General features: G+C 43.3%; 1 protein-coding gene across 1 annotated transcript; it reads right to left on the bottom strand.

Annotated features, from left to right (window-relative positions):
• Nucleotides 1-1,331: 1,331 nt before the first annotated feature.
• LOC142049737 (ceramide synthase 4-like) lies at nt 1,332-25,310 on the bottom strand. The gene is made up of 9 exons (XM_075077670.1): nt 25,136-25,310; nt 16,208-16,325; nt 14,098-14,216; nt 12,100-12,157; nt 9,552-9,602; nt 7,506-7,679; nt 2,715-3,781; nt 1,712-2,250; nt 1,332-1,673 (listed from the first exon to the last, which is right to left on the bottom strand). The coding sequence occupies exons 1-7, from the start codon at nt 25,306-25,308 to the stop codon at nt 3,590-3,592; spliced, it is 885 nt and encodes a 294-aa protein (XP_074933771.1). The 5' UTR covers nt 25,309-25,310; the 3' UTR covers nt 1,332-1,673; nt 1,712-2,250; nt 2,715-3,589.
• Nucleotides 25,311-25,712: the final 402 nt, after the last annotated feature.

The raw sequence follows: 25,712 nt of genomic DNA, 5'->3' as shown, positions 1-25,712 counted from the left end.
ACAAAGTTGGCAGCTGATCTGCCCCATTGACTCACTACTGCCATGCTCGGCTCCTCAGCTAAAAGCAGCACTCAGTACCTCTTAATCAAGTCCAACAGCTCTCCTAAATCCTTGAGGTATCCTTTCACAAGAACCAGATTTGCCTCCTAATGAGCTTAGACTTCAGGGGGACAACAAAGCCCTGAGGACAAAATTCAGCAGGCATCAACATACGGCTGCACAGGCTCCACAGTGCATTGTTCAGTCTCTGGGAAGCATTCTGCTCCTCAGGTGAGAGGTGGTGTGATTTTACAACAGGGATCCTTCCTGGCCTTCTAAAACCTCATGAAAAAGAAGAATAGACATCCATTTATCTCCTCCTATCCTTGCAAGTCCAAAGCATCTCCCCAGTGCTGCAATCTTGGACTTGCTGCTGCCCTGGCAGTACCAAGGAACCTGGCCCGCCCCTAGGTCTAGTGTAGGGGTGCCCCAAAGTGTCCCTTGTTCCAGGACCAAACACAGCTTTACCAGTATGTCATGGTTTTAGCTGGGATAGAGTTAAATTTCTTCACTTTAGCTGGTATAGTGCTGGGCTTTGAACTTAGCACGGAAAAAAATGTTGAGATAACACACAGATGTTTTGGGCTGTTGCTGGGTAGCGCTTGTACCAGTCAAGGACATGTCTAGCTTCCCATGCTCTGCCAGGTGCACAAGAAGCCGGGAGGGGAGGGGGCACAGCTAAGAGAGCGGATTCAAACTGACCAAAGGGATATTCCATATCATGTAACATCATGCCCAGTATGTTAACTGGGAGGAGCTGGCCGGGGGAGGGAGGCAGCAATCGTGGCTCGGGGACCAGCAGCATCAGTCGGCGGGTGGTGAGCGGTTGTATCGTTCGTGTTTCTGTGGGGTTTTTTTTCCTTTTTTTTCTTTCCCTTCCTTTTCCATTTTATTATATTAACATTATTGTCATTATTATCATTATTATTATAATTATTTTATTGTAATTATTAAACTGTGCTTATCTCAACCCACAAGTTCTTTTGCTCTTCCAATGCTCTTCCCCATCCCACAGGGGTGGGGGGGAGTGAACGAGCGGCTGCGTGGTGTTCAGTTGCCAGCTGAGGCTGAACCACAACACAGTAGGAGACAAATCAGGCAGCTGCAGTTCTCTACTGGCACGGCCCAGTGTGGCTGCAGGTCCCAGGTTTGCAACATCACCTCCATGCATGCTGCATGTGTATCGACCTTGGCAATGGCACCCATACGTGTCTCCCTCATCCACCTATAATGCACAACTAGCCAGGTTACCTCCTGCTAGTTAAAGTAGAAGAAAAGAGCCCAGACAATCAAACCTTTCAAAAGTAATTTATAAAGAACATTTACATTCAGTAGTACAAAATGATATATAACCATCCCTCCTGAACACATCACCTGCAGAGGAGTGGCAAGGCTGTATACTCAGATTAAAGAAACATGGCAGTATCCAGAACATGTACTTTGGACTTCAAATTCACTCAAGGTTTCAGAGGCAAACTATCTTCAGCAAATACAAATTTAAATGGTGTTGCAGGAACAGATGCTCTCATTCCAGAGTATGTTACTGCCCTGGAATCACCTGCGATGGAACTACTTTTCCCCCTCCAAAATTATCCAATGTATTTTGACTGAAACCTAAGATGAGCACATACAAGCTTAGATCAAAGCCCTCTCAGTCACATCTCAGGTGAACTGGGTGGATTGTTGAAAACCCTCTTGTCCGTCTATGCTGTCACTCGCCTTTTAATTTTAACCATGTGCACCACCTCCTCAAATCAGGCATTTCCTTGGTCCATGTCCTCCCCCCAGTTAGCACTGGCCCTTTCTGGGCACATATAGGGAAGTGTCTGCATGGCCATGGCAGTCTAAGTCCCTGCGCTCATTACAGTGGATGTGTACTTTGGTTTCATAGATTAATTGATCTATAAAACAGAAAAACATGTCATAACTAATTTAACTCTTTTAAGGGATTACAGAATCCAAAGTCTAAGACTACCCAGGATATAAGATATAGGACATCTAACCAAACTGAAGCAGAACTGCATCATGACTTCATGGACTACTGCTCTAAACTTGCTATTCTTGATACATCTAGGCAAAGGCCCTAGAGTTAGAAGGCCATGTTAAAGCATTATTCCATAAGGTTCAGCAGATCTTCTCTGGATCCATTTTCCTCTGAGGATAGGGGAAATGTATTCCCTTCTTGCCACAAGCTGACTCTGTAAACATTTCCTGCGGCGAGCGAGGAAAGCAAGCAGCCAACTCAACGTGAGTGATAGAGCAAGCTTCAGTTTTATTTTTAAGTCACAGCGCTTTTATATGCTCTTGTAAACAAGCTTCAACAATTACTTCATACGGATTGCGACACCTCCTTAACGAACAGTCTATTTCTGTACTTCGTGCCTAAACTCCTTGTTGTTTGTCGGATGCTCTCAAGGCCGAGAGATATCCCTGCCTTTCTTCTTTGCTCTCAAGGCCGAGATATCTCTCGCCTTTCTTCCTCCTCCTGGTGACTTGCAGATTCTCTGTAATTTCCCATCATCGGGTCTGATCTCTGTAATTTTCCATCAGCGGGTCTGACGCCGGGTCTGTAGTCAAGCTAATTCCATCGCGTACCTATAATCCTCCAGCCCGCTTTCTATCTCAAACAACTTATCAGGGGACCCGCATGTGGATTCAAGCCTATAGTTTCCCACAATTTCCCATTGTGCCAATCACACTAGGTGAAAACAACACATCAGTGTTGTCTTCTAGATTATCTTGTTTCTTGTCACATCCCTTCTTCTGACTGCATTTCCTTCCAAACAGGTTTAAAGGATTACCTGAAAGTTGAGACACAGCTTCCTGGATTTTCCAGCTCTTCCAACTGATTCGGGTGGGTACTCTCCCTAATCTGGACTTTGGAGTTCCCACCTTTGTGGCAATAATGCTGACAACAGAAGGGACTGAGATCCATACCATTACAAAACTCATCATATGGCACACAGCAGAATTTCCTCTGAGCAGAAAATGTTTTCTCCTATGTCTTTTCAAAGCTTTCATTCCACTATGCTCAGTTTTAATTTTCTGAGTGTGTATGGGGCACCTGTCTTCCCAAAAGGGGTGTCCCCATATTAAGATTTAGAGTCTCACGCTTGTTAGCCATAATCATTAGTGGCAAGGGGCCAGGGCCTCCAGAGGCCGATCAAGGCTAAACAGATTCCTACCAAACAACATTCGGTGGTTAAGACTTGACATTGACAGAGTTTATCCACTTTTTTTAAAAAAAGTATTTTTGAAGATTAACACATTTAACAACAACTACGGTACAGTCTAATACAAGTCAACGCACTTTGATCCCTTTCTATCTGCTTCAACTTTAAGGCTACAACCTATAGTAAGCTTTTACTGAAGAAAGACCAAAAACTTCCTTCAAATATCACTGACTATAAACACTTCTGTTTATGGGAAGCAGGAATTCAACTATGATACTGCAATCACACTCCATTTTATCTATACGATGAGCAAAACTGTTTCTAAAGACGGTGGGCTGGATTTGTTAAGGACCAGATCAGAAGCACGTGAACAGTAGCTATCTTTCCTTGACATGGCCATTGGTGAGGTGGGTTCTGTTGCTCAGTGGCTCAGACCCATTCCTCTGGACATAATTGTTGCTTGTGACGTTGCTGAAATATGTGATCCTGTTTTTCTCCTTTACCCTTATCTTTTCTCTTTCTTCATCCTTGTCACTTTCTTCCGTGTCACTTCTCATGTCCTTCTCCATCTACAGAAAAATGTGAATGAGAAGCAATACAAACATAGAAGTCTGCACAAGAAGCAGTGCTGGCTGAGCCACAGGCTAAACATTCATCTGCTACTTCAGCCCCTTGCCTTTGGCACACACAGTTCTATCATGTCCTTTCAGCTTTTACATCACCTTTGGAAACAGATTCACTCTGACTCTTTGATTTCAGCCTCAGTGGAATCTTAGCTATGATCCCGATGATAAACTTTAGGAATCACTGTACAGGTTGAGAAGCAGCACCAAACCACGGATGCTCAGGACTGAGGACAACTGTGTGAGACTGAGGAAATACACATGGTGGCTTTGGGCATCATTGTGTGGAAGAAGGCTGGGGGGAGGCAGTTAATCAAGCTCTTTTACATTTTCCAAAAGGGACAAGGAGATAGCTTCTGACCACACATGGCTTGGGTGGTGGCAGGTTGAGCACACTGCTTTGGACATATGCTTTCAAGCAAACCAATAGCTCAACACAAAGCCACTCAACTCTGATTACATTCAGTTTTATGTTCAGGTTTTTTCCTCTTGCTATTGACTGAGAGATCTGTAATCCACTTCTGTAAATATTTAATTCATTGCTTTGAAAGGAAGACAAAGAAGAAACAATGTGATAAAATGACAGTTTAGAAAGGCAGCCTAGGACTTGCTGGCTTCCCAGGCTGTTTCTACTCTGCAATAAAAGATACCAGAATTGGGGACAAATTCATGCTGTCACACTTCTTGTTGGACAGAGTGCTCTGAGGGCAAGCAGCAAACCCCTTCTGCGACCTGAGCTCTGGGATCTGCCCAGGGGTGTGTCAGCTGCTGCATGGACACCCATAGTCTCCATTTACTCTGTTCTTCTGGGGATATCTCTTGGATCATATTAAGAAGTCTATTTGGTCTGATGCTCTTTCTAGAGATCTCTACACCCAAACACAGACAGGATTTGTAAGAAGCTAAACTTGCACTGAATGCAAACTGCCTCCAAGGACAATTCGGGTAGGAGATGCTATCTTCTGTGAACAACCTGGACCTCATGTCAATCTGGAATTGGCAGTTCAGGAATTGTGCAGGAGTCTTGATCTGCGGCATAAGGACAGATAGTAATCAATATTCCTAAGTTTATCCATTCATGGCCATAGAATGTGGCTGAGGCCTTAAACCTAGCAAGATTTGCAAAGGAACTGTACAGCTGCATGAATTACAATGTATATCTGAGGTTGCCTGTATGAGGGAATGAAACTCGTACTTCAGGATCTAGACTGAGTTCTAATTACTGGGGATTAGGGGACAGGATGTGAGAAAGTGGTGCAGATAATCCTGTAGCCAGAGAGGAAAACTGTGGAGATCAGCAAGGCCCATGAGAAGAATGTGAACTTCTGACTGGAGTGAGAATTTCATGGCTCTCAAAAAGGGAAGAATGTCCTGTATTTTTGCTGATATTACTTTGGGCTACTAAATATCATCCTTGAAACAGATATTTTAGGACAATTTGTCTTTGCTGTTCACTGCTCAATACAGAAAGCTCTCAAATATATTTTTGCATCAAATGTGGCAGATGATTTTTAGCTAAAATAGGAAAAATTCTGGATATGCTTCAGTATTTTTCTCCCTGATGGTTCATTCCTTTCTAATAAGGCTATTTATTACCTCATCATTTTACATTGTAATAACTGCAAAGGTAATTCAGTCCACACTAGAATTAGAAAAACAATAAAAGGGGGCCTTCAGTTGCGTCTTCATTTTCTGCCCTGTGTGAAGTTTCTGTTTCCTAATTTGCAAGTAATTCACTCTGTGCTACCTTAAGAGAAGGCAGATAAAGAAAATGGGGACAATATGGATGAAGAAGAGCCTTTAATGCTTGTTCTCAGTTCCCATAAGACAGAATTCCCCAGCTGGGTGCTAATAAAACAACTGATCCTGGGCTATGAAGTCAACTCCCACAAGGCACTGACTGAGTACTCTTGGACTGTGTCCTTGGCATGTGGCCAATCTAATGCCATTAGGTCATGTCTTTGGCTTTGGGAAGAATTCCATGCTGAGCAGCAGTTTGGTCTCACAGCAAATACCACAGGCTATGGTCAGAAACAGTGGGATGCATTTCACTGAAGTTTATACAGCTGCATCTAGGTTAGCGGTTGGACTCGATGATCTTAAGGGTCTTTTCCAACCTTAATGATTCTATGATTCTATGATCTCAGACATTCATCTAGGGGTGCTCTATGATAGGGATGAACAGCACTACCTGGGTACAATCTTGAATGAATTATGCTTTGGGCATGCCTGTTTACTGCTACAAAGAGAGTCCAGACAGCTCATTTAGACAGAAATAGCTACTCTGTAGACATCTACAGCACTGTAATACAATCCATACAAAACATGTATTAATTATCTGGATGATGGGGCAGACTGTACCCTAAGCAAGTTTGCTGAAGACACGAAGCTGGGAGGAGTGGCTGATATGCCAGAGGATCATGCTGCCATCCAGAGGGACCTTGACAGGCTGGAGAAATGGGCTGACGGGAATCTTGTGAAGTTCAACAGAGAGAAATGCAAAGCCCTGCACCTGGGGAGGAACAACCCCAGGCACAAGTACATGATGGGGGCTGACCAGCTTTTTTAAGAAAAACCTGGAGGTCCTGGCAGACACCAAGTTGAACATGAGCCAGCAATATGCCCTTGCCCTTCCTGGCCTGCATTACGAGTAGCGTTGCCAGCAGGTCGAGGGAGGTGATCCTTCCCTCTACTCAGCACTGGTGAGGCCACACCTGGACTGCTGTGTCCAGTTCTGGGCTCCTCAGTGCAAGAGAGACACGGACAGATGTACTGGAGGGAGCCCAGCAAAGGACTGCAAAGATAATGAAGGGACAGGAACACTTCACATATGAGGAAAGGCTGAGAGAGCTGGGACTTCAGCCTGGGGAAGGGAAGGCTCAGGGGGATGTTACCAATGTATATAAATACCTGAAGGGAGGGTGTAAAGAAGATGGAGCCAGACTCTTCTCAGTAGTGCCCAGTGACAGGACAAGAGGCAATGGGTACACACTGAAACACAGGAGGCTCTCTCAGAACATCAGGAAACACTTCTTTACTGAGAGGGTGATCAAGCACTGGCACAGGGTGCCCAGACAGGTTGTGGAGTCTCTGTCCTTGGAGACATTCAAAAGCTGCCTAGACATGGTCGTGGGCAACCTACTCTAGGTGGCCTTGCTTGAGCCAGGGAACATGGACAAGACTTCCAGAGGTTCCTTCCAACCTCAGCCATTCAGATTCTGTGATCTCAGTAACACTGTAATTAAAAATCCTGTACTATAAGGGAAGCACTTTTGCACTGGCCCCACCAATCACAATAGCTTTCCCTGCCTTGATTTCTTAGTTTTGTTACAAATGCTAATCATACTGGACCAAGTATTGGGATCCTTACTCAGATGTCACTGGCTTTGTTAATGGAAATCTCCCCTGGAGTCCAATACATACTTTTCTTGAATATAAGCATCAGAAGTGGACCCAACATTGTAGTGACTCATTAAAATTTCACTCTTTTTTTTGTCAACTTTCCCTAATAATACTGAGTGGTCCTTTCACTTCACTGTTAGGAATGTGCATGTATAATTTCACTAGGGCAAGAAGGAATCCATCCCAGATGAACCCCTGTGCTCCCACATGGTCTAGGTGGACCCTCCCTCCCCATGTGATGTACAGGGGACTACACACTGATCCATACCGTGCCCTGGAGGATGAACTTGTAGACTATGTGAATAATTAGGCAGGACCAGAAGACATGGAGCAGCTGCAGGGTTATCAGGAGAGCATTCATGAAGTAGTATCCAAAGAAGGGTTGGAATATCTCCATGGAGTAATAGTAGGTGTTATAGAGCACTCTGCAAGAGAGAGGGAACTGCAGTGAAGGGAAAGTGTGGTTTTAGTAGGGCTGTAATTAAGCCCCAGAAAACTCTAGTCACCGGGGAAGTTTCAGATCAGTCACCTCCTTCTTACATATAACACGTGAGCCAACTCTCAGTTCCCCACCAGAAATAATCAGAGTAGAGCCATAGGCCAAAGATGATGTACTCTGCAGTACATCTCAGGACTTTAAGACTACTCTATGAAGTCCAAGGCAGTCTCACTGGTCCAGTTGAGGAGGGGGGAGACAGAGCGGCTTGGTGGACACACGGTGGCCAGCCAGGGTCAGCCCACCCCAGTGTGCTGTTATGATGGCTTGGATTGTTTTTGAAAATGTACTCCAAATGTACGGAACAGGCCACAAGGACCTGAGCGATCCTTTTAGTCTTAAATTCCTATTCAAGTACCACCTGTTTGTATGGTTTGACTTCCACACTGAACTGATTTGTCCCTAAAATTTGTCCCTAAAATTTCTGCCTTTGAGCAACAGCAGATTGTTTGGAGACTGGGATTGAGAGATGCTACCTCATTCTTCACTCATTTGTTCTGTTATTTTTCCTGTGGCTCACACCGCTAAAATTGTGCATTACATTTCCCTTTATGAGTCTGCAACCTCGATGTACAGTCATGGGGGCTTGCTCTAACTTTGACTGCCAGACCAAAAAGCCCTGGAACATAGGCAGTCTTCACTTTATCTTGGTACTGGGATCAAGTTTCCTTCAGCCTCCTCTTCAATTAATGAAAGATTTTATTTCCTACCCAGGAAATTCTAGTACTGTAAAATCCTGTGCATGGGGGCTCCCTGCATGGTAATACAGGAGATTACTATCCTGCTAGAAACACTTACCAGCTGCTCTCATAGGACAGAGGAACCTCTTCCAAAGCTGGAATCAGATTTTTCACTTTAATGAAATTTGCCTCTCTTTACTATGTCTGCTCTGGCACCCACAGGTGTGATACAGGAAAGCTCCTGCTATAGAACAGGCAATAGTCATCTTCTCTAGAGAATTCAGAGTACAGAAAAACATAAGGGGAAATGCAGAGCAGGCAAGAGCTCCTGTGTTCAGTGGGCGAAGCCCCTTTCTAACTCTTTCAACTTCTCAAGTTATAGGAGTAGGAATAGCAAGGGAGGCAGCTGGGCAAAAAAGTACCTGGCTTTTGGTTGCTATCTTTGCTCCTTGTGTTGGTTAACAAGGACCAGATTTTGTGCCTAGCTGGAAATTTTCATTGAGGTTATTCTGGTCTGGGCTGATAAGAGATGTACGCTTTCCAACCCACTGGACAGCTTCTCACAGTGCTGTTGTGAAAAAAAAACACAGAATATACATTGTAAAACTGTAAGAGAGCATTCTCCAAACTTAACGGGAATGATGCTGTATCGCTACTGGCCATACGACCAGTTCTACTGGGAAATTAACTACTTGGGGAGCAGTGTGGGCATGATTCTTCAGTATAGCTGAAAGTAGATAGCACTGAGAGCATGTCCTCTGCTCTAGATACTGTCCACTGAAGTCTTCGCTTCTCCTCAGGCAACACATCCTTCTCTGGCCTCAGTCTCTTCTACAAACTAAACAGCCTTGGAGCATTCCCATTTTTCAGTTTCTTGGCTCACCTGGTCAGAACTCTCACTTTCCCTTTATTTGTGCAGTCTCCTCCTGCTTTCCTGACTCATTCTCTATCGTGTTTAGATTACACCAGATACAAAGATGTTCTCCCTTGACAAGGATCTGGCTTTGAATTCTTAAGGCTTGTGAGTCTGAATTTAATTCAGTGCCCTGTCTTTTGTCACTAATATACCTGATTTTCAAAAGATATCAAAAGACAATTCATGATTTATAACAGCAATTTTCCCTCTTGCACAACTCACCTGTTGTGGATATCCAGTCCAGCACTCTCTGTGGTCCCAAAACCAAGGCTTCTGGAAAGAAAATGCAACATGAATGTGAGAATGCCAGAGGAAATACTTTCTTATCAACTTTCCAACTCCTTTAGTTTGTTACGACTACAGACTTTGCTGTGTTATATTACAGGCAGAGCTGGTCACACTGTCTGGAATTCAGTTGCCAAGAGATTTCCACTACAAGAACTTGCAGTTGCTTGTGACATTGCCAATTTGTGGCTATTGCGCTGAAATTTCACATGCTGTTTAGCCCAGTTCCAAATAAAATAGCTCAAGGAAGATTTCTACCAACTTGTTGATGCCTTCTACAAGTTTGGGGGTGGTGGTTATGTTTTGAATGTATTAAAATATTCTTACAAGTATTTCGTTAAGCATCCCTTTGGTTTGGACAACACTTAAACGTGGTAAGAAGGCTGAAAACTTGTGTGTCAGGAACATGGTTTTTCCTCTAATGGTGAGGATCATGCTGCAGTCTTAAGTAATGAACCTCTGAAAAGATTGTACTTTGTTCACACTTCATATAACATCAGTAGTTTAGGACTTGGCAGCTTAGAAACTCTTAGAAACATGGCAACTAAAGTCCCCAAAAGTTCCTCTGGCATGAAGCATGCTGCCCCTTTGCTGTGCCCAGATTTGATCAGAGCAAGCATGTCCTAGAGCCTACAGTGATGGAACATAATCTATGCCACATCTCTAAGGGTGATTTTCAATAACAGTCCTGCAAGGCTCCAGGTATCAGAGCTAAGAGCAAGAAGGCAACACTTGTTCTCTCACTGAGCACCTACTGGTATGTGAGCAATATGGAAGGGAAGCAGTGGCATTTTTACAAGCAGTGGTAATTAAGAGCAGACACAGCCTCCTGCTGGCTGGGAGTAGGGTTGGGAGCCGGATTTACAGCAAATACAGGTACAAACCAGGAGAGATGTGTGATATAGAATCAGAGAGGACAAAGCAAAAACTCTGAAACACCTACGGCACACCACGTTACCTAAACTAGAAAGGAACCCCAGATCCCTGAATTTCATCATTCCTCTATTCTCAGCAAATAAGGCTGTTTTCTGGTGGCCTACTGTGAGACAACTTTCCATTGCTATGTGTGCTATTTCACTGACTCAGGGGGCAGAGGTTTTTGCCACCAGTCTAAAGCTACTAATACAGAATTTAAACATTTGGGTTTTTTTCTACAGAAATAAGGGTGTTTCACAAAAACAAATACATCTTAAAATACTACTCAGATTACAAAGTAAACATGCAAAAGTCAGGAAATGTCACATGCAAATACACCCTATCACTTTAATTCTTTATCCTTCTTTTTAATGTAGTCATTTTGGTACCATTTTAGATAACAGAATAACATGCTGTTTGCTCCAGGATCTAGACGCACTGTCCTTAGGACAGAGGCCTCCTTTTTTTTGGTGAAAATTGGAAGATATGTACTGAATAAAGAAAAGACTTTCACTACAAGTGAAGATGATCTTTCATTACCTGAAACTAGGTCGGATAACATGCAGAACAGGATCTTGCCCCTTCTGTTGCCACAGGGCTCTTGTACTATGCTAAGCAGGTTGCCCATACCAAACTTTCATACCTGGCCTCAAAGAATAGCCTTCTATTTTCATGTACAGATCCACAAAACACTGCAGTTGGGATTTAGATACCTTCACTCCTCTGCTAGCTCATCCTGTAATCCTTATGCTCCTAGAGTCCCTTAAATGCTGACTTGAAAGTCAGTGCAAGTTCAAAAGTTCTTCACTTGTTACAATAATGAGAAGTTACAAGCATAGTTTGTGCCTGCTGCCTTGGGATCTGCAGGTTTTCCATTACTTAACCCCTCAGAATGTCCTGGTGTAGAAGACTTTTGCAAAGCTCGCGTAAGGAACTGGATTCAGCAAAAGAGCCAGGGAAGCCTTTAAAACACAGCCAGAGGATGACCATAGTCCCAGCTTAGTGACCACAGCTCAGTGATTAGAGCATGTGCACGGCTTCTGTTGCCTCTTCTGCCTCTTGAAGCAGTTCAGTTTGTATCAAGAGAACTCATTATTTATTAAATCAGAGAAAAGGCAGAGGCATGAGCCTGAACCAATCACACCTTGGGTAAGGAAAAGAAAATTAATAAATAAAATTATTAAATTGCAGTCCATGCTCCAAAGGAAGCCTGAGTTTTTTACCTTAAACAGGTATGGGATACAGCACACAAACATGCCCTGCAGCTTCCATCTCAGGTAAGTGTTCCATCTCCTACCCCACAGAAATGTATTTTTACACAATCCCAATTGTCTTCTGCTTTGCCAGAAGAAGAGGAAACATCTTGGTTCTGAGCTGGAGTTTTTAAAATAAGCATGGTCCAATATGTTTGTGGTCTCTTAAGTGTGCTGTGCAGAGGATGCACACTAACCTGGTGGGAAAACCCCTATAAGAAGGTCTGAAAGGGCATGTTAGACAACAAAATCTGCCATTCTTGCAAGCACTGGCTAGGCAGAACAGCAGGTGGCACTGCTTGTGTACTCGTACTCATATCGTGCAGGACAGCAAGTCCAGTGAAGAAAGAAATGATGTAAAATGTAAACCTCCAGCTACAAACAAACAAAACAAAGTATGTTAGAATCCCATTCATTAACCACCAAGCTGCAATTCTGGGTATCAGTCACAGTCGTTCAAAGAATGACACTATTAAGGCAAAGACATACATTAATATGTTCAAGGTTTGCCCAGATTGTAACAGGAGTGGCTCTTTGCATGTCACTAGCACATTCAACAGACTACACAAAGAGCAATTCTTCTGCTTTAGAGACGGCAGAAAATAAAAGAATCCTGCTGACTAAAACCACCCAGATAATCATCCCAAACCTTCCCAGCCCTAGCAGATGCATGGATAAAAGTCAAACAATGCCAATCTCTCTTCTAGGCTTTTGGAGATTAGAGGTGCTAAATTCGTTATCATGTAAAGTAATTAATTACTGTCATGTTTGGTCTCAGTCGGGAGCTGATAATGATTTACCCGCATTAAACCCACACTGAAGTATATATGAACTGTTTGCCAGGTGCAGTGGACAGAGGCAGGTTACACTGAATATACACACATGTAGTAAGGAATGAGGGGAATTTCACCCCAAGAGAATAAACAAATTGTTAATAAACTAAACACAGGAAATCTTCAAAGGAGTAAAACTGTCTAAACCAGTCCTATAACTACACTTTGAGAGAGAGAGACTCCACCTGTCAATGAAACCCCCAGGAGCTTCAAGACAGACATAAACTGTACAAAGATGCTACATCACCTCAGAAAGACATTCTTTCTACAGACTGCAAATGGTGATAGAGGGCAGGTGGAAGGACACCATCCTCAGTGAGTTGAGTCAGAAAGTATTTACTGTTTACTGGTACTATTTACTGCAAGTCAGCTGAGTGCAGGGAGAACTTAGATTTCATCTTCATGGAAACAGATTAAGCATGCTTGCATTACAACTCCTTGTCCACAGATTTTTGTAAATATTTCTAACTGCAACTATCTGAAATATTATAAATAAATAATACACATCCTTTTTTTTTTCTTTTTCAATTAGGGTTTTTAGGCAGGGGTTTTGAATCAGAGGTTGAATGCTAAACAGAGCATGAGGTGACTACCTCAAAGTTGACTCCTACCCTATGAATACACACTTTTAGACAGATGAATAGCACTGCAGTTATTTAATGATTTCTTTCATTTCTGTGGCTTTCCTGGGAGAACCTCCCTCCTCCCATGAATAGCAGAGCAGCCACTCATAAGCAAGGTATTTAAACCAAGCTCAGGAGAATCCTCTTTTTCTGTGGAAAGCTTAGCCAAGACTAACATTCACAAAACCGGCTGACATGAGATTTATTTTGTGCCTCCACATAATAAGGAGGATTTCCACACTGCTGTTTCCAAGAATAGTTTTGCTCTTTGGAAAACACAAGCTTTCACATAGGCCTCTTTTTCTGCCACTATAAAAGGGTGCTGGTTTTTGACTTTCAGGATGCTGAAGTCAACTGACAGCAGATACAATCTAGCCCACTGCCTGTGACTTTTGAAAGCAACAGCATGCAGAACAGTTGCAGAAAAGATGCAGCAGAAGGAATCAGCTTGCAGTGAGGCAAAGGGAAGTCATGGGAAAAGCAAGAGAAAAGCTGTCTTTTTGGAGGCACTGAAACAGGAGCAAAGCAGCAAAAAGCAGTAAGATGCAAAACAGTAGGGAGTTTTTCAGGTACAATTGTGTTTCAAAGCAGAATGCCAGTCTTACAAATTCAGAAGCAGAAGCCTTATAAGGAATAAAGGTGAGACAGGAATAAAAGGGAGTGAAAATAAAGGGGAAAAGCAAGGAATGTTTCAGTAACAGAGAAGCAGCAGAGAGTTGCAGAAGAATTGGGTGGGACAGGGAAGACCCAGGATGCTCTCTGCATAGGGGCGGGGGTCAGGTGGGGAGGCAGTGAGCTGCCTGTGGAGCTCAGCTCCAACAAAAGGCCCCTGCTGCTCATGGCTTGTGCTCCTGCTCACCAGGCCTCGCAAAACTTCTTCGACAGGCTGGGTCGGTCTGTGTTCCTCCGGCACCGGAACCACCTCTCCACCTTCCTCACTGGCAGGTCGCACTGTTTGGCTAAAATGATCAGCTCACCCTGGAAAACAGGTGAGGCAGCAGGGTTCAGATCCAGGTTCAAAGGTGAGAAAGGGCAATGTGGGCATCTCGTCTGACCCACCACAGAGCCCAGCTGGAAGCTCCTGGCAAGCTCAAATCTGTTCAGGCTAAGGCATCTTTCAGAAAGCTGTTTGTTCTTAGTGTAAAGACCTCAAACAGTAGAAAATCTTTCCATTCCCCCTGTAAGCAACTGGTTATTAATGCTAAATGTTGAAACTTTACATTTTTTATGTGAACTTCTCCAGTTTCAACTTTCAAACTCCGGTCTCATCTCTTCACAGGAGTTTGTTGTTGAATCACTTCTTTACACTGTCTTCAGGGACCAAGTCCCTTAAATCTGTCACACCAAGAAAGATTTACTGCAGCTTAAATAATTTTTAAAGTTCTGCACTGAATCTTGTCATGCCTTTCAGCATTTCAGCAGTATCAGCCAATAACCTGACTGACGTCAACAGCAGAAGCAACACCATTTTCCTACCAGATATTTTCCCATTGTGGTAAACCTGTTAGGGATAATTTTTCAATAGATTACCCACAGAAATCCTGCAATTACCTTCCTTCTTGTCCTTAGGCTCTTCAGAGTTTGGCATGTGATGCAAAAAAAGTTTGTCATGTTTTATATTCCTTCTGGAAGCATCACCATGGACAGCCTTATTTTTTAAGTAAACCAATAGTTTTTCATGGAATGCAATGGTATCATTAATGGTATCACGTGAGAGTGACTTACATAGTCGGAGCATGTTGTACGAAAGTATGTTCATTACCCATTTTCAGATGTGCTTTTTTCCACTCTTAGTGACTTCTGTTCTTGTGGTGGAGACAAATGGAGACACTGATTTATGTTCTCCAACTGCTCCACAATGCGTAATTCCTCCCAAGGAGAAGGCTGCTGACAACAGCAAAATCTCAGCTTGTATTGGACAAGTAAAAGCTGACTCATAAACAGGTGTCTGAGAGCTCACGGAAGAGGGAGGAAGCTAGAAGACTGGCTGAGGTGTAACTGGTGAACAGAGAGAGCAAGGCAGCCGCCAGCTGCACTGTTCTTGCTCCATGTCATACTGCTGTCAGGATCTCATGGTGAGGATATGCTCCAGTATCACAGATTCTCTGGGATAAAAGTGCTGGCTTCAGTACAATGTGGGTGCAGGGAGAGCTGTGAGGAAATCCTGCTTGCAAAGCCAGGCCTTGGGTTAGATCTCTGCAACAGGAGTAGTTTCACTGAGAAATGTGTGGATTTCGCAGACAGGCAAGAGGAAGGTCAGAGACCATCATACTGGCAAGTGTTCCTGAGAACTCCTTCCCACTGCTGGGGAGAAAGGCTGGCTGTGCAACCCAGGTGAATGTCTGCATTTTTATTTTAGCCTCCATTCTTTTACTTTTAACCTGGCACTGAATGTCCTGGAGCTCCACCTGCCCCACTGCACTATGAACCATGCCACAACAGCCTGGTCGAGGCAGCAAAATGTTCACACTAGGACCACCCTTTGGGACTGGAACCCCAGTCCTGTGCTTATACATCCTTAGTAAGGGTAGTAAGCTATTGTCTCAAGGCCAAGAAAGCCTGCAAAAAGGAGCTGAAAGAAAATCTGATTCCTTTCCCTACCACAGGGGTCACATCCAGGGACTTCATTTACAAAGTTAAATCCTAATACTTCCTAACAAGTCACAATCCTGCCAATGCTTTTTCCCCTCAGCAGCTGCCACTGTAACTCTGGATTATCCTGCCAGGTTCTTCAAGATCACTCTTTTTATCTCTCATGGGAAAACTACCCACCATTTGTGTTTGCAGTTCTCTGACACTCCTTACAACCTCTGTGATGACAGCCAAGACTTCAGCTGGCTTCCTGAAAGGCTTTGTTGAGCTTCCAAATATGAGTGGCATTACCAAACTTCAGGATTCCAAATTTGATTTTATTTGGCTAAAGACACGAGGGCTAAATCTAGAGGAAAGCAAAGGAAGAAAGGACTCACCTCTTCAGGGTTCTTGCAGCATGTACTGTAGAACATTTCCAGCATGGGATTGGGCTGAGCTTTTGGTCTCTGCTTGTCTCTCACACCCAGCTCGCTACTGAGGGGCAGGGCTATGGCTCTGCAAAAGAAAAGATAAAGGTTCAGCCAAAAATAGAACAGTGATTTCTGATATTGCAGCACTGTTAAGACATGATATAGTATGTAACGGCTGCCTCCCACATTTTGAACCTAAGCACAAGTATCATGTCAAGCAGATAAGATAGATAAAGACACTGAAAAGAAAAAAAAACCCTTACAGCAAAAAGTTACAGCAGAAACAGTGGGACTTGTATTCTACTGTCCTCAGTTCTGTGCTATAATATCCAAAATTACCTGAGGTTCAGAAATGCTACATCCTGCTTTTCAGCTTCTCCGTCCACTGTGCTTAAGTGTCCAGGATTATGGCACAAAGCCCAGGCTTGCAGAGCGCCATGAGGCCTATCGTTGGTCTTGGGCTTGCCTGCAGCTTATGCAGAGTACCACATTGATGATAAGGCCTAAATGGTTTTCACCACTCGATCTAGAATACTGAAAATACATGGCATCCACTTGAACTAAGGAATTGGCTCAGGATCAAGAGGGAGGCTCTACCAGATGTGTGGTATTAATGCAGAAGCAATGTCCTGCTGAAACAGGAGGCCACTTGGTCTTTACTGGAGTAACTTACCTCCATTTTTCCTAATGCAAATCAATCATCGGTTGTAAAATAAGGACACAGCAACTAGAAGCCTAGTCACAAGGAATGGATGCTTACGCTAGCTGTGCATCTTCAGTCCTTCACAGTGAAACAATGCAAAGAAAAAATCTGCATAAATATAAAACACTTATCAAGGGATAACAAAACTGGGCACAGACCTGCTGTGCTCAACGATTCACCTCCTCCACTACAAACATTCTCCCTCGGCAGTAGGGAACAGCTCATCAATGGTGTGAAGTGAGGTCCTGCACCGACACTGCACAAACAGGAAACTTGGCAAATCAACATTTTTAAAAAAGGCCCAAATTAACTGCACCCTCCATGAATTTCTGAAGAATTAGTTGTTCCTTACTAATTGTTACCTTTTACATACTTCCACCGGCATCCAATTAGTCTCATTAGAGAAATGAGCAAACTGTCTGCCTAGAAGCACTTTTCAGCACTGTTGCTAAACACCGAACACGCAAAATCTCTGGAAAACCTTATCTCCATATTTTGGAGTAAAAGTCTTTTGCTTAAGGTGCTAACAGCTTCCCTGACAGTTATGGGGTTATCGACTGTAAATCGGTGTTGAGGCTGGTTATGAGCTGACAAATACCATGCAGAGGAAGTGAGTGCTGAGACCCAAGCCTGCTCTGCCTGGTCAGTCTTCATGCCTTCATGCTGTTCAGGCAGGTCCCCTGATTGGTTATCCCTAGTGATTCAGACACAGAACAAGATTTCTTTTTTTTTTTCTTTTTTTACTTTGCAGCAAAAAAAAGCTGCTGAAGCTACTTCACTGTGTAGGTGTTTAAAGATGTTTTACTTAAAAACAGTGTGGGATATATTTATGACTGTGATTATATGGTGTGGTTGCCTGTGGTCTCTTCTAGCCATACAGCCTATACACCATATGTGCATGTGCTTAGGGACTATTCTAGATCAAGCACCCTTCCAGAAGGGTCTTTTGGAAGTTTTCTTTTCAAGAACATGTTTCTTAATTTAATTAACAAGTATCAAAAGCAATTTTATAAAAAGACCACCTACCTACAGAATGTTGTAACTTCCATTACATTAAGGCATAAAACACAGCAGTTAAATATTCTGCTCACTCTGATTTCCACCTCTCTTTTGCACAGCCGGCCCACCGGCCTGTATATCAGTTGTTCTTTTTCATCATGTCTGGGAAATTCCTTTGGCATCACTGGCTACAGGCACAAAGATGTACCAAGGCCAATGAAAAAGATACGTTTCTACCATGAGAGAAGGGGTAAGTGTGCTTCCTAGCTACTTTCCAAGAAGGCACATAGTTATCACAAAAGCTATGTGTGAGAGTTGATTAGTTTCAGTGAAATTCAGCAACACCCTGGCATTGCTGCAGGCAGCAGACCGCTGGATGCCAGAGAAATATAGCCATCATTGGGAATTTTGGTTTTTAGCTCAGATTGCTGTTTAGAAATGTTTTAATTACATCTTATAATTTGTTTAATATCAAAAGGGTTAACAGTGACATAGGACCAACAGGTCCTGTGCTAAGAACAATGACACAGTATTTCAATGATATCTGTGACTATACTGAAATTGAGAAAACATTTACCTTAAGCTCTGCACTAGGTCTTGGTTCTTATATTAAGTGGTTCCTTGAAGTGGACCTGATCTTTCTTTTTTAAAGGCAAGTAATTCAATACAAGCTCCTGTGAAGAGGCAGATGTAATCAAGTTCTGTTGCTGAAGAACCACCTTACTGCAGCTTATCAGTCCACATTGGGAACTGAAAGGTCTGAAATTTTCCAGACACATTAAAAAAGGAAAGAGAAGGTTTCTGCCAGGTGTCAGGGCAGCTTGCCAACAAGTTTTTTACTGAAAAACTATTTAAATTATCCTGACTGATTTCCTAATGTAGTTTAAACCCTGTCCCTCTCTCTTTCCTGCTTGTTTGTTATGGTCATGGCATAAAATCTTACTATAACAGAAACAAGGCAGTTGCAGGATGAACACAGGGTGTAATTAACCAAAGTTGCAATTACTTTGTTGTTGAGGTTTTCAGTTTAACCATGAGTTATGGGACCAATCCTACTTTCATGAACACCATTGGGAAATCAAGGCCTGAAATTTTTCCTAAGGGACATCTGTACATGTTGGATGTATGCTCTGACTCAGTATTCAATGTTGTTCCAGGCACAACCCTAAGAGGATGGTGCTTGTACTGATTTCAACATCATAGATTCATCATCTCAGTTGCAGAGATGGTCTCATCATGGCAGTTTATCAGCTCTCTGGAAGACAGTAGGGGAAAGTCTGAGGACTAAACTGTACCACTCTCCACAGATAGGTAAGGCAAGACACAGTCAGTGAGATGATTTTCATCTCAAGCCTACTCCTTCATCAGTGAGATCTCTCACTTCATGGTTTACCCGTTGTCGAGGTTTAGCCGGCAGCTCAGTCTCACACAGTCGCTCGCTCACTCCCCCACTGGTAGATGGGGGAGAGAATCAGAAGGGTAATGCTCGTGGGTTGGGATAAGAACAGTTTAATAATTAAAATTAAAAGAAACAACAGTAGAAATGCAATGTAAAGGAGAACAACGAGAGGCGCAAAGCCCCGGGGAAGGGGGGAAGGGAAGGGGAACAAACCGCCGAAACAACCCGCACGCGACACAGCTGCTCACCACCCGCCGACCCGACACCGCGCCGCTCCCGAGCCACAAACTGCCCCCCCTCAATATACTGGTCATGGTGTCACATGGTATGGAATGAACCTGCCATTGGCCAGTCGGGGCCAGCCACCCCCACCATGGCCCTGACCCTCCCAGACCCCCCCCCGCCCTGTGGCAGAGCGCGGGAAGCTGGAAAGGTAGCCGACCCCCACAGTGAGGAGAATTAACCCCTTCTCAGCCAAAACCAGCACACCCATGAAAGTACACAGTAAGACATTTTATTCAGTAATTAACAAAGAACAAACTGTCTTGAGCAAAACCTGCTGAAGTTGAAACTAAATGGATGAATCATGAAGGGGCATAAACTGATACTCCCTCACCTTGCAAAAGAGGGCTACACACCTTCTGCAGAGGTGTTCAGTGTTAGCATGAGCTACAAGAAATAATTTAACTTTGGGGGCGTTTGGGGTTTTTTCCCTCCCACCGATGTTTTTTAATTTATAAGGGTGCCACTTGGGTGGTGCCGCTTAGCAAATATCTTCTAGTACTAAGAAATGCATAACCAGTGTGATAATTAATTTAGCCTTAAACGGATTTTCAATTAAAGTTTACAATTTATTGAATAGAGACAAGCAAGCAGCGCTGGATGCACGGGGGATCCTTCCGCCTAATGTGCATACCGTCATACAAAACTACAGGGTTTATATTCAGTTACTTAATTAATAACAATTTAGTATAAACATGCCTAAGTTTACACTCATTGGTCAGTGATAAGCATCCCACTTACCGTTGGTCAGCCGTATTTAAATTAGCCACACTTGCCATGTAGATTAGCACGCATGCTCTTTATGGGTGTGGGGGGGCAAGTCTTTTTGGTCCTGAATTGGGTCGGTGGTCGCAATCTCCCCCTGCCGGAATTACCTTTCCCCCAGTTTTCATGCTTCAGTGCCTTCTGAGCCAAGAAGTTCCCTGTTATCACTACTGGCTGATTTGTGGCCTTCCCTTATCTTGGCACTCTCCTTTGTAGCAGGATGTTTCCACTGTTAGTCCTTGAAGTTCTACTGAGTTGTATTCTTTTAGGAGGCTTCTTGTCAATGAAGCATTCATTGCTAATGCCCTCTTGTCTGGCCTAAGCATTATTTATTATCTTGTTAAAATTCTCAGGTGTTAGTTTCTACTCCTAACTAAAATTCTTTCTTAACAATTAACTTAACAAATCGCCAATCAACATTCCAACCATTAAGACAGTTAACAAGTCAACTGAACGGCCCTCGGTTACACAAGCACAAACAGAACGGTCAAATGTTAGAGGGTCACACTTCACTGTGTGGCCCTAGCATTGTTCCATATTGACACGAATCAGATGAACACATTTTACAACCAGTGACAGCAGCAAACAGAATTTCTCTTCTTTGAACTGCACAATCTCTTTTAGCCTCATGCTTTCCTTTGGCAGAGGGCTATCCCTGCGCTCCCAGAATGGTCTCTACCTTCTCTTGCTTACAGGAGAGTGCTTCACATCAAAGTGAAACTGTTCCGTTTGGTACAAGATCTGAAGTCACTACAGTGCTACTGTCCAATCTGAGTCAAGTCAGTTCACAGGTTTCAATTAAATACTCCAACGTGTCCCACATCTTTGCACAACAAACCTGCCCACAGGACCTAACAGGAAGCTGTTTTCAGATACTTCCTGATTATTGATCAACAACAAAAGTCTCTGTGCAAAATGATTTTCAGAAAGATACATTTCAAAATAAAATACTTGAAAAGAGTGTCCTCTTCTATCTTTCTTCTGGTTCTGAGTTCAAGTATCTGTTCCCTCCAGATCAACAGTATCCCTTTCTTTTAATGTACAACACGTGGCTCACGTACTGTCACAACTCTCCGAAGAGGAGACCTCATCTTTCTGACTAAAATCCTCCTCTACTGCAATTTGGGAACTATTTAGATTCAAATTCACTTACATTGGCTTTCAGTTCCCCAACATCCAAAAATCACTAGTCAAGTCCAAAAGCAGATTATTAAATTGGATGTAAATTCTGTTTTTTGGCTTTCTGCTTTACTGTCCCTCAAAGCACTTCAGTTTCCACATTTTCCTAACTGTACAGGCAAGAAACACTTTGTGATAGAAGCTGTGATTCCTTCACAATCATAGAACTCCAAGAATTTTATTTTTATGGAAAAGGGTCTCAAACATTACAGAACTAGAAGAGAAGCTGACATCCCTGCTTGCAGGCATATGTCAGGGGAAAAGTTCTGCTAAGGTATACAGGTGCTTAAAATCAGGCTCCAAGTTACGGGTGCAGGACATATCTCCTACTCACAAGCACAATCTGGAAACATCAAAGGAAGGGGAGAGGTTCCCAACTTCCAGGTCCTCTCTTTTGTCAGGACATCATTACCTACCTCCCCCAGCACCTGCTTCAGTATTGTGGCAAAGACTAGGAGCACTGCAGCAGTAACAAACTTTCTGCTCTCCAGCACTGAATGCCTCATTTTCCCACCTTCCTCAGAGCAAACTGGCTCCCAGAAGAGTTGCTTCACTGGAGTGTGAGCTGTTTCTTCTCCCCCAGGGCTGCACCCACAACCTCTTTAGCTCTCCCAGGCCCCACCCAGCTGCCACATGTCCTCTTCCCACAGCCACCACCTAATCCACAGAATAACTGGCTGTTAAAAGGATGTTGCTGTCTCAGTTTTTTCCAGTTCAGCCAGCAGGTGCCAAGGAGAGGAAAATACATGTTTGAGGAAGCGGGGCCTTTCCCAGGTTTAATCTCCAAACCAAGAAGATGGAACCATCGGCCAAGCATGGTGGCTGATGCAGTTGCTGAATGAGGGATTGCAGAAAATCCTCTGGGCTTCTCCTGCCTCTTAGTATTTTCCTGGAGTTCTGACACAGATAAATGACATGAACACATTACAGCACTTCTGAAATCCCAGAGCAGGCACCACCAGGAACACAGAGCACATCTAGAGAAAAAACTGCTTTGCACCCAATGCACAGCTGCAAGGTAGAATAAATTGCCAGAGACCAAGATAAAGCCACCAAACCCAAACTTGTACACTAGTTACAGACACTCATTTTGACCCACAGACCAGATATACAAAGCTACAAAGTCAAGGCCATCTACACAGAGAATGAGAGATAACACACACATACTTTCAGTCTGCAATTCTCAAACTTTGTACAAATTATTTTAAACAGGGCTAGTGCCTCTGTACATACAAGGTAACGGAGCAACAGAGGACTTGATTCATACCTCCCATTCACTAGGGGAAGCTTTCTTCTCCAGGATGAACTGAATGTGAAACAGTAATGATTGAGAATGGGAAAATGTCATGCTGAAATAAATGACTGCAGAGAATTAGGACAAACAAGAATATAGCTCAGAACAGTGGCTTGTAATTGGCATAGGTAATATAGTGGTATGGTTATAGGTTTCCTGGGCCTGTAAAATGGGCTTGTGATATTATCTTTTTTTAAGGGTGTAACGAGAAGATTTTATTTAATGAAGTTTGAGAATCAAAACAGCTTTAAAATTAATGAGTAGGACCAGCCCTGAGGAAACTCTCCCAGCTGAGGCAGCGCTTAGATGGGAAAGAAAAAAAAAATCTTTTTACCTGGCCATTAGCATCTTAAAGCAGATGGAAAAGCTATTTAGATTGACTAGGAGCGGTGTAGCAGGAGGAAAAGGAATAAAGGCACAGATTCACAGAACCGATGCTGAAAGGGACCTCTGGAGATCATCCAGCCCGCCTCTGCTGCTTAAGCAGGGTCAGCTACAGCAGGCTGTGGAGGGCTGTGCCCAGCTGCATTTCAAATACAGATGGAGACTCCACTCCCCCTCTGGGGAACCTGTTCCAATGTTTGACCACCCTCACAGTAAAAAAGCATTTTCTTATGTTCAGGAGGAATATCACACGTTTCCGTTTGTGCCCACTGCCTGTTGTCCTGTCACTGGGCACCACTGAGAAGAGTTTGGCTCCTTCTTCTTCCTGTTCATGTCTTATACCGGGGAGCCTAGAACTGGACAGTCCTAATCAACACAGGACATGAGGGCTAATCTCCAGCTTCACACTGCAAATGTGTCCAAGTCACCGACTGACAGTGCCTGGTAGGAGTGCTGCATCCAGCCATGTCTTGTAGATCAGCAAGAGAGTCACTTGTGTTTTAATGGTTACCCACAGCACCCTGGTTCCCACATCACTGGAGGTAACAGAGACACCTATGTCCACAGGAAAGTACAGGGTAAAATCCATGGAATTTATGAAATGCACACTAAATGTATTGTTTACAAAGAAGAGATTTGGATTCCGTTTTTGTATAAACATAAAATGATTATTTAAATAATCATTTATGCATTTGTGTTTATGTAAAAATACTGGCTATAATTTGTTGTTTATTTTTTTAAAAAAATTCTTACAGCAGAGCTCTGAATCATTTCAATTTCTAGAAACTCTTCCAAGCTGTCCTTATATCACACAGAATCTGGAGAAGAAACATCTTTCTAGCCTACAGAGGTCTGCTTCCATTTTCTTGTGCAGCCACTTTTTTTAAAGAGACAGATAACAAAAACATTTTAATTGTCTTTTTCCCCTCTTTCTAAGCCTAAAACCACTGTAGATTTGACTAGACAAAAGATTACCTCTTTGATCAGCAACTAGGAATAGGGATTTTTCAGTCCAACAAAGACCACTTTGAAGAGTATTCAAAATCACAAAAGGGGACTTACTCTGTAGTCTGGACAATGGTTGACACTATGGTGAATATCAGTTATCCACCAGCAAACCATGTGTTGCAGACCATGATGACTATTGACTAAACTGTACAGAGCAACAGCACCAGCTCAGGACCTTTATGAAACTCAGAGTCAATGAAGCCTGCAGGATTTCTAGCTATGCCCTTGCCATAAGCCCCAAATCATCTGTGCTGAAGAGTAATATGCAAAACACTCAAATGGCTCTGGCCAGAAAGAAGCAGCTACAAATGTCTCTATGTGCACTGCAGATGACACACTGGAAATGACACTCCTGAACCCAGAGTAGCCGTCAGTGAAATGCACACGTTCATGTGGCTATGCAGTGCTGATTCTGAGGTCAGATGACTCAGCCCAATCTAATGTATCTTATTCAGGCTTGCCTGTCAGGTGTGATACCCCAGATCCCCATTACCCAAGATAAAGGACACTTAACTGTATTTGGGTAGTCTAAACATGATTTCTGCCGCACTCGACCCAGAGACAGCAAGTAATGTGCAACAGAACACAAAACAGTATGTCTGCCTTCTAAAACACAAGCATAAACCTCATCTAGGGTCTACCTGTTTTAAGTGTAGGAAGTCACATCGCTTATAATTAGACCTTAAGAGTAGGGTTTGTGTTCTATATTCACCACACTTCTTTAGCCAGTACAGGGCTAAAGAAAGAGCTGAAAAATGTACCTCAGCAGACTTTATGACCTGGAGCTTCAGTCATGCACTGGCACAGACAATAAACCCAGCTTTTGGACCCAAACTGCCAGCATTATTCCTAAAAAACCCCAAACAGTACTAAATAACTTACCTTTCAAAGGCACATCGAATGACAACCAAGATTAATGCAAAAGAGATACTGAGCAAGAGATCACGAGGCTGAGGGTAATGGATGTCTTCGGACTCTTGCACGTCCTCCCAGGTGATTCCTGGGGGCAGCCAGAACTCATGCTGCCACAGCCACTCATTCAGAGAGCGTGCCATCCTGGAAAGAAGAGAGACCAGAATAAACTGAGGACAGCCTCTCACAGAGCAAACCTGTCAGCACAAGCCAGTGAAGCAGAGGAAGGATTACACCCTCACTGAGGTTGCATCTGGCTGTGAAAGCAGAAGAGGTGTGGAATGCATCAGCGCCCAAGGAACTGATAACCTGCTCGCAGATTTTTATCAGGTGCTCAGTGACTGCTGACTCCTGGCACAGTACCAAAAAATGGCTAAAATGGAGATAAGTGCATCAGAATTCAAAAGAATATTAGTGTCAATCTCATCAAGATGAATCGGAAAGTTTTAAGTTTAATACTGCAGCTTCTCAGGTTCATAGGTTCATTTCTACAGGACTGACAGCTTGGTATCACGAGGATGTGTCAAGTCTGCTCCAGGGCTGGCTA

Source organism: Phalacrocorax aristotelis, chromosome W (genome assembly GCF_949628215.1).
Source record: "Phalacrocorax aristotelis chromosome W, bGulAri2.1, whole genome shotgun sequence".
Classification (NCBI taxonomy): domain Eukaryota; kingdom Metazoa; phylum Chordata; class Aves; order Suliformes; family Phalacrocoracidae; genus Phalacrocorax; species Phalacrocorax aristotelis.
Note: the sequence above shows the minus strand (reverse complement) of the source record. Positions and strands in the feature narration are given on the sequence as shown.

Bases quoted from the DNA above. Each gene is read 5' to 3' on its own strand.
- LOC142049737 (XM_075077670.1), bottom strand. From the start codon at position 25,308: ATGGCACGCTCTCTGAATGAGTGGCTGTGGCAGCATGAGTTCTGGCTG. The intron at 12,158-14,097 runs GTGAGCAGGAGC...GTTTGTTTGTAG, and splicing joins AAGAAGTTTTGCGAGGCCTG to CTGGAGGTTTACATTTTACA. The intron at 3,782-7,505 runs GTATGGATCAGT...ATTTTTCTGTAG, and splicing joins AGTTCATCCTCCAGGGCACG to ATGGAGAAGGACATGAGAAG.